Source organism: Mytilus californianus, unplaced genomic scaffold (assembly GCF_021869535.1).
Source record: "Mytilus californianus isolate M0D057914Y unplaced genomic scaffold, xbMytCali1.0.p SCAF_1, whole genome shotgun sequence".
Lineage (NCBI taxonomy): Eukaryota > Metazoa > Mollusca > Bivalvia > Mytilida > Mytilidae > Mytilus > Mytilus californianus.
The window spans coordinates 27243770-27258133 of record NW_026262581.1 but is presented as its reverse complement, the minus strand read 5'-3'; the positions used below and the strand labels follow the sequence as shown (position 1 = coordinate 27258133).

At 32.2% G+C, this 14364-nt stretch overlaps 1 protein-coding gene across 2 annotated transcripts in view; it reads right to left on the bottom strand.

Annotated features, from left to right (window-relative positions):
• Positions 1–13664, bottom strand: part of LOC127718108 (uncharacterized) — a 62412-nt gene extending 48748 nt beyond the window's left edge. The window contains exons 1-6 of one of the 2 annotated variants that reach the window (XM_052224049.1): positions 13409–13664; positions 10177–11075; positions 9723–9800; positions 6945–7039; positions 4481–4552; positions 2570–2587 (exon numbers count right to left, since the gene is read on the bottom strand). In XM_052224049.1, coding sequence (XP_052080009.1) covers positions 2570–2587; positions 4481–4552; positions 6945–7039; positions 9723–9800; positions 10177–11075; positions 13409–13484 — 1238 coding nt within the window. In that variant the 5' untranslated portion in view covers positions 13485–13664. The remainder of the gene's footprint in view (positions 1–2569; positions 2588–4480; positions 4553–6944; positions 7040–9722; positions 9801–10176; positions 11076–13408) is intronic. The other variant, XM_052224058.1, reaches the window with a different exon arrangement.
• Positions 13665–14364: the final 700 nt, after the last annotated feature.

The following is a 14364-nucleotide window of genomic DNA, read 5'->3' as shown; positions in this document are numbered from 1 at the left end:
TTTTCCCATTTTTTTTGTGTGCAACTAACATGACCATGATGACATACATGACATACACTGCCTTTTAGTTCAAACAACATGATTTTTTTTAACTATAGTTTGATGTTTTTAATGGTTTTTCTTCGTGCTAAAGTCAACTTTGACAACTTTATTTGATCACTCAGACCCATTATACAATATTTACATATATACAAACAATACGAAAGAGGAGGTATTATATTAATAAAATACAATAACTGATATATGGTATTATATTAATAAAATACAATAACTAATATATGGTATTAAATAAAATACAATAACTAATATATATTTCTATCTACGACTATTTTTTTTTCTACACAATTAAACATGCTGCATCCAACAAAAACTTACCTTAGATCATTCCTTTAAATAAAACCAGGAAAAATGCAAACAATAAATATATGAAACTAGCTCACTGCACAAAAGCTTTAACTCAACCAAGCTTAAAGCTTAAACTCACCAAGCTAAAAGCTTAAACTCACCAAGCTAAAAGCTACTTTTGAAAAAGTTGAAGAATAATGCAAACTACATGTATCATAATTGTCACCATGTTCACAGAAAATGTAGATTTAAAAACTATTTTTAACCCCAAAAATGTTACATAAAGGGGAGATAATATTTTCTACCAAAAATATTAATCGAAAAAGTCTTACTGTCCCAACAATGTTTCTTTTAACTTTGCTCAGTCCAGAAAATATGCATGCTACATGGCAATACCATCATCATGGTGACAACATGAAAATGTCATTCCCACATTCTTATTCATGATATGAATGCCATGCTAAACATAGATTTTTGTACACTAGGAATAATTGTTGTTAATTCTTATTCTAATAATTATTATTATTATGATAATTTTTCCACAACTTTTTTGTTGCTATTTGATAAATTTTGTCTTTCAAATGCAAAAATATAGAGCAATATATTTACAGTGATACATTTACTTGAAGTGTCTGGCATAAATGTTAACTGTTCATTGTTACAGAGTTAAATTTAACACTGATTTATCATGCTACAAAAATGTTAACCATTCATTGTTACAGAGTAAAAGTTAACACTCTGTGATTTACCATGCCATCAAAATGTTAACTGTTCATTGTTACAGAAAAAAGTTAACACTTTGTGATTTATCATGCCAACAAAATGTTAACTGTTCATTGCTACAGAGTAAAAGTTAACACTCTGTGATTTATCATGCCACCAAAATGTTAACTGTTCATTGCTGCAGTGTAAAATTTAACATCTGTGATTTAACATGCCACCAAAATGTTAACAGTTCATTGTTACAGAGTAAAAGTCAACACTGTGATTTATCATGCCACCAAAATGTTTACTGTTTATTGTTACCGAGTAAAAGTTAACACTCTGTGATTTATCATGCCACAAAAATGTTTACTGTTAATTGTTACCAATCTAAGTAAAAGTAAACACTCTGTGATTTATCCTGCCACCAAAATGTTAACTTTTCATTGCTACAGAGTAAAATTTAACATCTGTGATTTACCATGCCACCAAAATGTTAACAGTTCATTGTTACAGAGTAAAAATTAACACTCTGTGATTTATCATGCCACCAAAATGTTTACTGTTAATTGTTACCAATCTAAGTAAAAATAAACACTCTGTGATTTATCATGCCACCAAAATGTTAACTGTTCATTGCTACAAAGTAAAAGTTAACATTCTGTGATTTATCATGCCACAAAAATGTTTACTGTTTATTGTTACCGAGTAAAAGTTAACACTCTGTGATTTATCATGCCACCAAAATATTTACTGTTAATTGTTACCAATCTAAGTAAAAGTAAACACTCTGTGATTTATCCTGCCACCAAAATGTTAACTGTTCATTGCTACAGAGTAAAATTTCACATCTGTGATTTACCATGCCACCAAAATGTTAACAGTTCATTGTTACAGAGTAAAAGTCATCACTGTGATTAATCATGCCACCAAAATGTTAACAGTTCATTGTTACAGAGTTAAAAGTCAACACTGTGATTTATCATGCCACCAAAATGTTAACAGTTCATTGATACAGAGTAAAAGTCAACACTGTGATTTATCATGCCACCAAAATGTTAACAGTTCATTGTTACAGAGTAAAAGTCAACACTGTGATTTATCATGCAAGCAAAATGTTAACAGTTCATTGTTACAGAGTAAAAGTTAACACTCTGTGATTTATCATGTTATCAAAATGTTAACTGTTCATTGTTACAGAGTAAAAGTTAACACTCTGTGATTTATCATGCCATCAAAATGTTAACTGTTCATTGTTACAGAGTAAAAGTTAACACTCTGTGATTTATCATGCTAACAAAATGTTAACTGTACATTGCTACCGATCTTAGTAAAAGTTAAGACTCCCTGTGATTTATCATGCCACAACAATGTTAACCGTTCATTGTTACAGAGTAAAAATCAACACTCTATGATTGATCATGCCACCAAAATATTAAATATACCCACAAGTTTAAGAAAACAATTCAACACATCAAAACAAAACTCGAACACATTGAAATTCTAAAGAACAATAATTTACCTTTTAACACCCACAATTCTATTAAGCAAGACATTTCAAAAAGTTATTTATGTTAAGCAATTTGTTAATTCAGAACTTAACTTAAAAAACACAAAATATTATAAAGTATTATTTTTCTTTAATCCCTGCATTGTTTATGGTAAAATCTTGAACAATTAGCAGCAATGAGTGATTATTTGATGCAATAGATATAGGTTTCAATATGACCTAATCTGAGTTTGAGTTATTTCCCTTGGTCACCTTTTTGGAGGGGAAATGGTTGAATTTCTTCATATTTGACTAACCATATTGACACATGCCGTACAAATAAGTCTGAGAAAAGACCCTTATTAGATCATAGTGATGAATCAAACAAGGCTATAAGAAATCAAAATTGTTCAGAAAACAACTTTTTATAAAGTCTAGCTGTTAGTATAACAAGTTGAATTTCGCTGATTCATGAAAGAATTTGTGCACTTAAGACTTCCAAAAATGGAGACAAGGGAAATAACTCTTGCTCAGATTGTGTCAAACGAAACCTATCTATTTCTGTGAATATTAAGGTAAATTAAGATTGACTGTTGTTTGAACGTATTTCATTGAGAAGTCTTCAAAAGAGAATACAAGCTTTAAAGCTAAAAATTGAAGGTATCATCAGTCTACATACTTCTTAAGGATTCTGGATTCTGGATCATAAAGATCATTTATAAAAATAAACTGTTAACACAGAGATATGTCTCGCCTTTTTGTAATTTTGATAATGCAAATGTTGAAATTAAAATAGCAATACTTTAACATGTAAGTCATGCAAATATTTAAAGTCAATGAACCATGACTGAAGGCACATGGCTAAACAATCTCCATGGAAATGAGATGTGCCAATGCTAATACAACTGCATACCAAATACCATTGAATTATCAAAAGTTGTTCCCTTCAAACAAACCTAAACACAAACATTAACTTGCCAATAAATATCATTGACTTAACATAAGCGGTTCATGTTAAACTGATCTAATCACAAACTAATACTTGTAAACTAAGCAAAAAGTTCAAAGTCAATAGACCATGACTGAGGGTGCAGGGCCAAATATTCTCCATGGAAATGAGTTGTGCTTATACAACTGCATACCAATTAACATTGGCCTACCACTAATGGTTCCCCTTGAACTGACCTAATCACAAACTAATATGTGTAAACTAAGCAAAAGTTTCAGTCAATAGACCATGACTCAGAGGGGGCGAAGCCAAAAAATCTCCATGGTAATGAGATGAGCCAATGCTAATACAACTGCATACCAAATATCATTGACCTACCACTAGTGGTTCACCATGAACTAGACCTAATCACAAACTAATACTTGTAATCTAAGCAAAAGTTTCAAAGTCAATAGACCATGACTGAGGGGGGGGGGGGCAAATAATCTCCATGAAAATGAGATGTGCCAATGCTAATACAACTGCATACCAAATATCATTGACCTCCCACTAGTAATTCACCATAAACTAGACCTAATCACAAACTAATACATTGGTGACGCCGCTGCCACCCCTGGAAACAGCATACCTATGTCTTGCTTTTTGACACCGTCAAGGCGAGACAATTAGAAGAGTGGTATGATTACCAATGAGACAAATCTACACAAGAGACCAAATAACACAGAAATTAACAACTAAAGATCACTGTACAGCCTTCAAAAATGAGTAATGCCCACACACCTAAGCTATTAAAGGCACCGAAATGACAAATGAAAAACAATTCAAATGAGAAAACTAACAGCCTGATTTATATAAATAATGAATGAAAAAGAAATATGATATACAGCAACATTTGCATTTATATAAAGAGCAACTCAAATTTTCTAAATCTAAAATAAGCTTCAAATATTTCCATATAATTTACACATGACCATTCGTTAGTACTTAGTACATACCCTTCGCTGTCACAATCACTCTCATCATTGTTGTCTGTTACTGCACCTTTAAATATGCTCGATGGATAAATTCTGAAGAAGAAAATGATATGAATACATTAATGTTTGTGGGATATCCATTTTCATGGATATAGTGAGATTTACAGGTGAATCACGAATCTAAATGTTCAATGAAGTACAAATTTTGTATTCAGACTTTGGCAAAACTGTGAAATAAAATAATCCAAGAAAATTGGTATCAACGAAAAAATAAATGAATTCACAGCAGATTAGCAAGACAGACTTATAGGCTTTACAGTGATCTTTAGTTGTTAACTTCTACGTTATTTTGTCTCTAGTGGAGAGTAGTCTCATTGGCAATCATACCACATCTTCTTTTTTTATATAGACTGAAACTCAATAACATAATTTGACCAAAGTAGACTTCAATACAATTCAAAACCAGTTTGTCAAACCATTTTTAACAGAATAGCAACAAAATATGATTTTTTTTTACATTTCCAGTACTTACTTGTCTTTATAAAATAGCTCAGCTAAACTGACAAAAAACAAATTGAACTGACCACTATTGCTCTTTAATTACACCCAGTCTAAGTATTACCGGTAAGTGCCAGTCTTTGTAATCAGGCAATTTAGAAGAATTTCCAAACATGGCTGAAAAAAAGCCGCCAAACTTACCATCTTATTTTGAAGGTACCTTCATCCTGATTTAGAAATGGTGTTACGTTTCTGTGTGTCTGGTAATTTCCGGTAATTTCAACATAACTTTTGGTTAACTACAGAGTTAGCTCCCCTTAATTCTTAATTTCTAGTGCATTTCAACCAACTTATATCTTGAAATACCAGAACAGGAAAAGGAAAAGAATGTTTATGCGTGCACTATTATACATTTTGAACTTAAATCAATGTGAACTTAGCAGGATTTTGTTTGTCAAGTTTTCACCACTATCCGATTCTTAAACAGATTGGCATTAAAGTAAACAGGAAGATGATGTATGATAAAAGGGATGTGAAAAAGCTTCACAAAGTATAGCATGCTTAAATGAATTTTGTCTTCAAATTTCAGAAAGCCTTGATTTGTAGTTTCTGAAAAAAAAAGTTAAGATTATCTGCAACAAAACTTTCATACATTGTCATTTATATGTGGAAGAATATATAAGAATTCTGTGAACAGGAAGCTGATGAGTGGTGAATCTGAAATTGCATCACACAGTATAAAATGCTATCAAAAAGCTAGATACCAAATTTCTAGAAACTCTAATGTGTAGTTCCTATAAAACTTGTATGCACAGATTGACAGAAACACAGACATTTCCAAGCTAGTATACCCCCTCCTTTGGATCTGAGGAACAATTGATTAGTAAATCTGGATTATCAATTCAGATTATATCTGGATTTGGACAAATATAACTAGTTGCTGGATCAAAGGATACATTTAAACCTTTCAGCAGTCAAATCACAATGACAATATTTATTTTGATTCACCAGCCATAATAATATCTTTTTCACCAACTTTATTTTTCGTATCACAGCAAGTGTCTAATATTATGTTATAAAAAGATGACAGCTTTATGTAATAAACCTCCATTTCTAATATTCCTAATTTTATCCATACCCTATAGAAGAACTTTCCATTTCTCCTGAACTTACCCTATAGAATTACTTTCCATTTCTCCTGAAGACTTAAACTACAGAAGTACTTTCCATTTCTCCTGAAGACTTACCCACCAGAATTACTTTCCATTTCTCCTGAAGACTTACCCACCAGAAGTACTTTCCATTTTTCCTGAAGACTTACCCACCAGAATTACTTTCCATTTCTCCTGAAGACTTACCCACCAGAAGTACTTTCCATTTTTCCTGAAGACTTACCCTACAGAAATACTTTCCATTTCTCCTGAACACTTACCACACAGAATTACTTTCCATTTCTCCTGAAGACTTACCCACCAGAAGTACTTTCAATTTCTACTGAAGACTTACCCAACAGATGTACTTTCCATTTCTCCTGAACACTTACCACACAGAATTACTTTCCATTTCTCCTGAAGACTTACCCACCAGAAGTACTTTCAATTTCTACTGAAGACTTACCCTACTGTAGTACTTTCCATTTATCTTGACGACTTACCCTACAGATATACTTTCCATTTCTCCTGAACACTTACCCTACAGAAGTACTTTCCATTTCTCCTGAAGACTTACCCTACAGAAGTACTTTTCATTTCTCCAGAAGACTTACCCACCAGAAGTACTTTCCATTTCTCCTGAAGACTTACCCTACAGAAGTACTTTTCATTTCTCCAGAAGACTTACCCAATAGAAGTACTTTCCATTTCTCCTGAAAACTTACCCTATAGATGTACTTTCCATGTTTCCTGAAGACTTACCCTACAGAAGTACTTTCCATTTTTCCTGAAGACTCACCCTACAGAAGTATTTTTCATTTCTCCCCAAGACTTACCCTACAGAAGTATTATCCATTTTTCCAATCCCTTGATCTACCAATTTATTTAGTATCATTTCACACTGTTCTCCTCCTTCATCTATAAATAGTATCTACAAGGAAGTATAAACAAATAATTTCAATCAAACATTGGTCAAACACTTTTTGAAAACAAATATGTACACTGAGCATGTTGAGGTTTAGAACCAGTTCAAAGAACAGGTACCTGTGTAACTGATCTATAAATTATTGCCATTCAATACAGTACTTATATTAACTGACAGATTGCCATTTTTTCCACTAATTTTCTGTCCAGTTGAGGATATATTTTCACAAAAATCTTAAAAGCACACTAAAAATTATATTCACAATGCAGCTATTTAATGAAAAGCATCCAGAATTCCTTAAAAAATGACTAATGTCATCAAATCTTTACTTGAATTTGATTGATTGTTGGTGTTTAACACCACTTGCTGATGATGATGCGGCATTAAGAATACCCTAAAACATAATTTAGTGCCAAAAAAATGGAAATTAGAATTGGAATGTCCAGCATTTAAAAACTAAGTCTTCTATTTCTAGCAAAACAGTTAGCATATGTACCCCTCATTTTTTTCTTTATGTTGTTGCAGGAAAATTCACCTTTTTATTAACAGTCAGGGGACTTACTCAAATGAGTGATTTTCTAAATCACTGATTCAAGTAACATTATGTCCATAAAGGATGGAAGTAAGAGTTGTCTTTCTTTAATAATCACCTTTTTAAGTAGTACAAATTAATCACTAGAAGAAGTCATTTAATTTTATTGTAGCTTTAAATATAGAATACTAATGATCCAGGGACTAATTATGTTGCTAAAATTATCAGAACCAACATCTGTGTTGATAGGATGACCAGGTCATTTCAGGTGATGACCTTGTACTGAATCTAGAATAATGACATAAAAATCACTTGTTTAAGTATCATACCTCAATTTCCTTCCCAAAAATCACTTCTTTAAGTATCATTATTTTAATAACCCCCACTAATTTCAACACCCCCAAACAGTGAAATTTTGATCTCGAACAGTAGAATTTTATTACATAATCTGAAAGATGAAACCTTGAACTTTACAGGAAAAATACTCCCACTGCTGGGAAAAATCTGTGAAGAAAGTATCAGTTCATTATGTACAGCCATTATTATAGCATTTTTTCAACTAAAATAGAATTTGCAGCTAAATGATAGCATCAAAGGGATAAACCTTGCTACTTTAAAGATGCAAAAATTTCATTTTTTTCAAGTTTCCTAATGAAAAGATATTATCTAAACCTATGTGTTTAAAATTTTGGTAAAACTACAAAATCACAATTTGTGACAAAACTTTGAATTTGCTACTCAAATAAGTGATTTAAAAATCACTTATTTCAATAAGTCCCCTGACTGATTAACACTAAGTTGATTATTTCACAAACTATTTATATCATTCAGCCTTTATTGTAGGGACTTACATGAAGGCCTATAAATTAAGGAACACTTTGCAAAAAACAGGTTGAAAATATCTCTTTCTATTTGAATTTTTTTTTAAATTTTCAGCATAGTTTTGAACTAGATGTGTTGGAACCACACGAATGGCTCCATGGCAAAAAGTCGAAAGCCTGATATTTCAACAACAAGTGTGGACACAGACATGCATGGATAGTAATCAGAATTCAAAAGCAATACTGGTTTGACAAACAATTTCTTTAACAAAGAGTAATTATATTTCAAACTATCAGCAATCAGGAAGTGGATGCACTGCAGATTTAAAATTGTTAATGCCTAACAACTCAACATGATCAAGCTTTGGACCAATATAAAATCATTTCTTTATAGAAGACTAGAAATCTTTGATGATGGTTTAATATGCAAGGTCTTTCAGACTGACAGAATGACAGATGGAGTTGAGTAATTACTAGACCTGCTTTCACCATTGGTGATGCAGTTTAATATCAGCAGAGTGGAACAAAGGTGAACTTGATCTGTAACTCATCTTGGTAGATTCACATAACAATAAAGCCTGTAATACCGGCTAAAATCAGCGGAGTGGAACGAAACGTAAACTTGATCTGTAACTCATTATGAAGAACTCACATACCAAAGATCAGCCCAATATCCTGAAGCTGTTATGAAAAAAAGTCCATATAACTGTTATTTTCAAGAAATTTTCAAAGTCTAAAGCCTGTAATACCAGCTAAAATCAGCGGAGCGGAACGAAACGTAAACTTGATCTGTAACTCATCATGGAGAACTCACATACCAAAATCAGCCCAATATCCTGAAGCGGTTATGAAAAAAAGAACGTATAACTGTTATTTTCAAAGTCTAAAACCTGTAATATCGGCTAAAATTAGCGGAGCAGAACGAAACGTTAACTTGATCTGCAACTCATCATGGAAAACTCACATACCAAAAATTAGCCCAATATCCTGAAGCAGTTTTGAAAAAAACTCTGTATAATGGTTTGTAGCGGAATGACGGAATGATGGACAAGGGTAAAACTATATGGCCGACCACTAAGGGCCATAAAAATGAAATTTTGTGTTTTTACATGAAACATGAAAATTCCAAACTGATATACCTCGAAAGTCATTCATGAAGATATGGTTTTCTTTGCATATTTCAATTGTGGAGGACAATTGAGACCTTTAGTCAAAATTTTAAAGTAAAATTAACAAGAGATATTTTCTGTATTATATGCCCATAACAGATTTTGTGACCAAATTTTCCACTACATGTAAGTGCAGCAGAGAAATGTTTGGCTTAAAGAACATGTACCTGATAGAATTTTCCACTGGCTGTTTTCGACACAACATAATTCTCAATTCCAAAATTATCTAATAAAGCTTCTGTATCCTAGAAAAGATAAAAAATATAAAAAGAGTTTGAATTCAATATCCCTAAAAGCAAGCTTACTTTGCATTAAATAGTTCTTTTTAGACTTAATTTGATCAGCAAACACATACCAATAATTACAGTAAATGGACAAAGCTTGCATCAGTCATGTCAATACTGTCTTTTTGACTTTTTGACACAGATTCAATCATTTCAACAAATATATTCCTTGTTCACAGAAGCTACAAAAAAGCATGACTAGAATTATTCCTTGTTCAAAGAAGCTACAAAAAGCAGGACTAGAATTAATTATTAGTGGAAACCTCAGTCTTACACGAAAGGGACTATGTTCCATCAAATTTTCTTCCAACAAAAATAAAGAACTGAACTACCATACCTCTAGAATAGTTGTTGGTTCAATGAAGGGGTGAAGATGTTCTTCATCAGGCGCTGAAACTTGTGACATAAACTGAACCTTTTTTGGTAGATTTTCCAGACTTGCTGCTGATTCTTTACTTGGAAGACTAGCAGTTGATTTGTCTTCTTGTAGACTGACAGATGATTTATTCTCTGGTATACCTAGAATGAGTGAAGATTTAATCTCTGGTAAACTGACTGCATTCTTTTTGTCTGTTGATTTATAAAAATTCTCAGTTGCAATAGGTTCTTTTTCTTTGCTTTCAGTTTCTGGTTTTGGATCTTCAACTGCTGTAACGGCAAATAACTTTTTTGGAGAATCTTTTGATTCCTCTGATTTTTCACTCCCTTCCAATAAAGGTAATATTTCTGATGCTTCATCGACTGGCTCAACTTCAAAAATTTTCGGCTCAGAATCTTTTTTATCTAGAACGTCTTTTTCTAGTGTTTCTGCCAATAAGTGAGACTTTTCTTCAGCATCGCCATTACTATCTTCTGTTTCATGATCATCTTCACCAAAATCCCATTCGTCTAATGTTGTTGCTGATGATTGCTGCACAACCCCTCCTTCAGTCGTGTCTGATTCATTTTTATCATCAGGAGTTTTATTTGTATTCTTTGTTTCATCTTTATCTATGGCATCTTTGGTAATTTTATCCTCTTTTTGATCAGAAATTTCTATTTCTTTATCTTTGGTCTCTTTCTTCTGAATTGATACTTCATCCATTTTTTGATCGTTAGTTTGTACTTCATCCTTCTTTAGATCGTCAGTTTGTACTTCATCCTTCTTTAGATCGTCAGTTTGTACTTCATCCTTCTTTAGATCGTCAATTTGTACTTCATCCTTCTTTAAATCGTTAGTTTGTACTTCTTTGTTACCTGTAAAAAAAAAAAATATTGTAGTCATGAATTTGATGGATGGATCATGAATTAATGTATAGCTGTTTAACATTCAGTGGCAAATTAAAAGCATATATTTTCATAATTCAGAAAGAGAACATGTTAGTGCAATATGAAAATGGTCTATGCTTTGTACAAAACCTACATGCTGGACCAAAATTTTAAACTTGTTAGTTCATAAGGTAACAGTCAGCAGGAAGACATGTCAGCCTACAAATGTATCTGCACACATTATTTTGACTACAAACCGACTAGTCTTTGCCCTTAATCCTTAATGCCTCTTTCTTAGAAGAGAAGCAGCAAATACCAACTTTAGACATTGGTTTGACCAAGCCATGGTTCAAAACCTACAACCTACCACACTTGAGGGGAACACACTACCACAAGAATATGAATCTAAAATTTATAATTTGATTTGAGGTCAGTTTTTGGTGGGACTGAAGAATTATCTGGCACACAGTAATAATTGCCAGACTAGCAGGTACAATTTTTAGAGATGTCTTTACTTTCTAATAAGAAACACAGAACCTTTATGTACACACACATACAGAGTTAACTGAAGTACCTTAGCTTCATTATTAAATTAAGTTTTTTTTGTGAATTTGCAGGATGAACATTATTGAGGGGCCTAATAGGGATACCTTCATGACAAATAACGATAAAAAATCTTGCCAAATGACGTTTACGGTAATTTTTGGTGCATGACGATAAAATGTACACTTTCTTTAAGACAATAAAAAAAAATCGACTGATTTTGACAAATCACGTTAATTTTTTCGGTAACAGTAATTATTTGAGACCTCTGACGAATCACGATAAGGATATTTTGACAAATCACGGTAAAATTTTAATCAATTTGACGCTAACAGTAGCCAAAAATGACCGTTTGACGTCTGACGGTAAAGAGCATTCCTACCCTCATTATTCTATTCTGCTAGCTTTATCAGTCTGGGGAATTTACTTAAATGAGTGATTAAGATATCACTGATTAACGTAACATTTTTTCAGAAATGTTGGAAGTAAGAGTTGTCTTTCTTTAATAATCACATATTCAAGTAGTACAAATAAATCACTAGATTAAGTGATTTAATTTTATTGTAGCTTTAAATATATAATACTAATGATCCAGGGACTAATTATGTTGCTAAAATTATCAAAAACAACATCTGTGTTTATAGGATGACTGGTCATGTCAGGTGATGACCTTGTACTGAATCTGGGATAATGACATGAAAATCACTTGTTTAAGTATCATACATCAATTTTCTTCAAAAAAATCACTTCTTTAAGTATTATTATCTTAATTACCCCAACTAATTTCAACACCCCCAAACAGTGAAATTTTGGTCGCGAACAGTAAAATTTTATTACATAATCTGTAAGATGAAACCTTGCATTTTACAGGAAAAATACTCCAACTGCTAGGAAAAATCTGTTAAGAAAGTATTTATTTAGATCATTATGTTGAGCTTCATTATAGCATTTTTTTCAACAAATATAGAATTTACAGATGAATGATTGCATCAAAGGAATAAATCTTGCTACTTAAAAGAAGCAAAAGTTTTATTTTTTTCAATTTTACTAATAATTAGATATAATATAAACCTGTATGTTTAAAGTTTTGGTAAAACTACAAAATCACAGAATTTTTGTTTTTGCGCAACGCTTCGGTAAGGCCAAAAAAAAATAATACATGTGTTTTTCCGCTAACCCTACCTACCCTAATACACCTTATCGCTATTCCCCGCTGACTAGAGAATCTGTCCCGCTTGAACTTTTGACGTCATACAACAATCACTTTTCCATTGTGGCGTCAGATATTTTGTATTGTGACGTCAAAATTTTACGGGAACTTGTGTGATGTCCAGTAATGGCAGACAAATAGCGATAAGGTGTATTTTTAGTGCCTACCCTAACACTTTTTATGCCATTTTGGAACAAGCACAGTTAAAGTCAGACTGATTCCCTAATAGTAACCAGCTAAAAAATGTTTGTAAAATAAAATGATATTGCCTACCGACCTAACCTATTTTTTTTCAGAACATTAGCGGAAACACATGCAATTATATAAAGCTAAAAGTTGCCTACTTTTAAAAATAGTTTAACAGGTTCTGCATATCTGCAGTTTGAGCTGATGAACCGGTAACTAGATATATCTATATAAGATCGACCGTCTATAAAAAAAATGAATCCCATGTTATATTTCAGATTTGGTTTGATTCGAGAGAAGCTCTACTGTGATAGTTGAGTTTGGCATATTTATACACCGTTATCATGGTTATTGCTTAGATTTCAAACTTCTGTGGATATACCTTGCTTATCGGTCTCCTTTGATTTATGCTTCGACTCCTCGACAGGGACCTTTATAATGAAAAGGAATGAAGTCATTGTTTAAGGAGGTTTTTTATGCAAGCCGATATCCCCCTTTGTCAGTGTGTTTCATCGTTTGGAAGTTCAAGTTGTCAAAACTTCTTCAACTGCTCAGGCCAGTAGGGGAGGTAGTCCATGTTTGTAAACAAATTCGGGTCGACATGATTTTCCGGCCTCATCCTGTTTAATTTAGTTTTCGAATGCCTTTCTATTAAAGTGGCAAACATCAAGAATTTTTTCAATATTTTAAAAACTAGAATACTAAAATTAGTATGAAGAATGTGTATATTGTAAAACGAAATGAATTTTGTGTTACGCTTTTGGATGTCCTTGCCCTTATACCGGGGAACAGTATATCTAATATATGTCAATATATATATATATGTTCCTGCTTATGACGAATGACATATTTATCCTCAATCGCCGTTTATTTAAAATTAGTGCATGTATATATAGGCCTACGGTTACAGTGAATTTGTAGAATTAGGGATTATGTATAATCCCTCAAAATTTCAGGTTTTCAGGGAGTATATATAATCACTGGTAACTTTATAGTAAAAAATTACAAAAAAATCAGGAATTATGCATAATCACAGGCTAGAAAAATGTCAGGGATTATACATCATATAACTTGAATGAAGAGACAATTAATAAAAGTAAAATAATTTATTTTATAAAATCATATTTAAACATCGTAAGAAACATAAATATTACAATCTTAAGCACAATATTCTAATAAAAATCATTTATTTTTACAAACTACATTGTATATTTTGATAATATTTACGGCCAGCTATGAGGGTATGGATGAGGGTACCTCGTGTCATTATTCTTTGATTTTTTTAGATCATTTTTTCTCTATTCTTTATATTTATTTTGCCCATTGTTCTCTATTCTG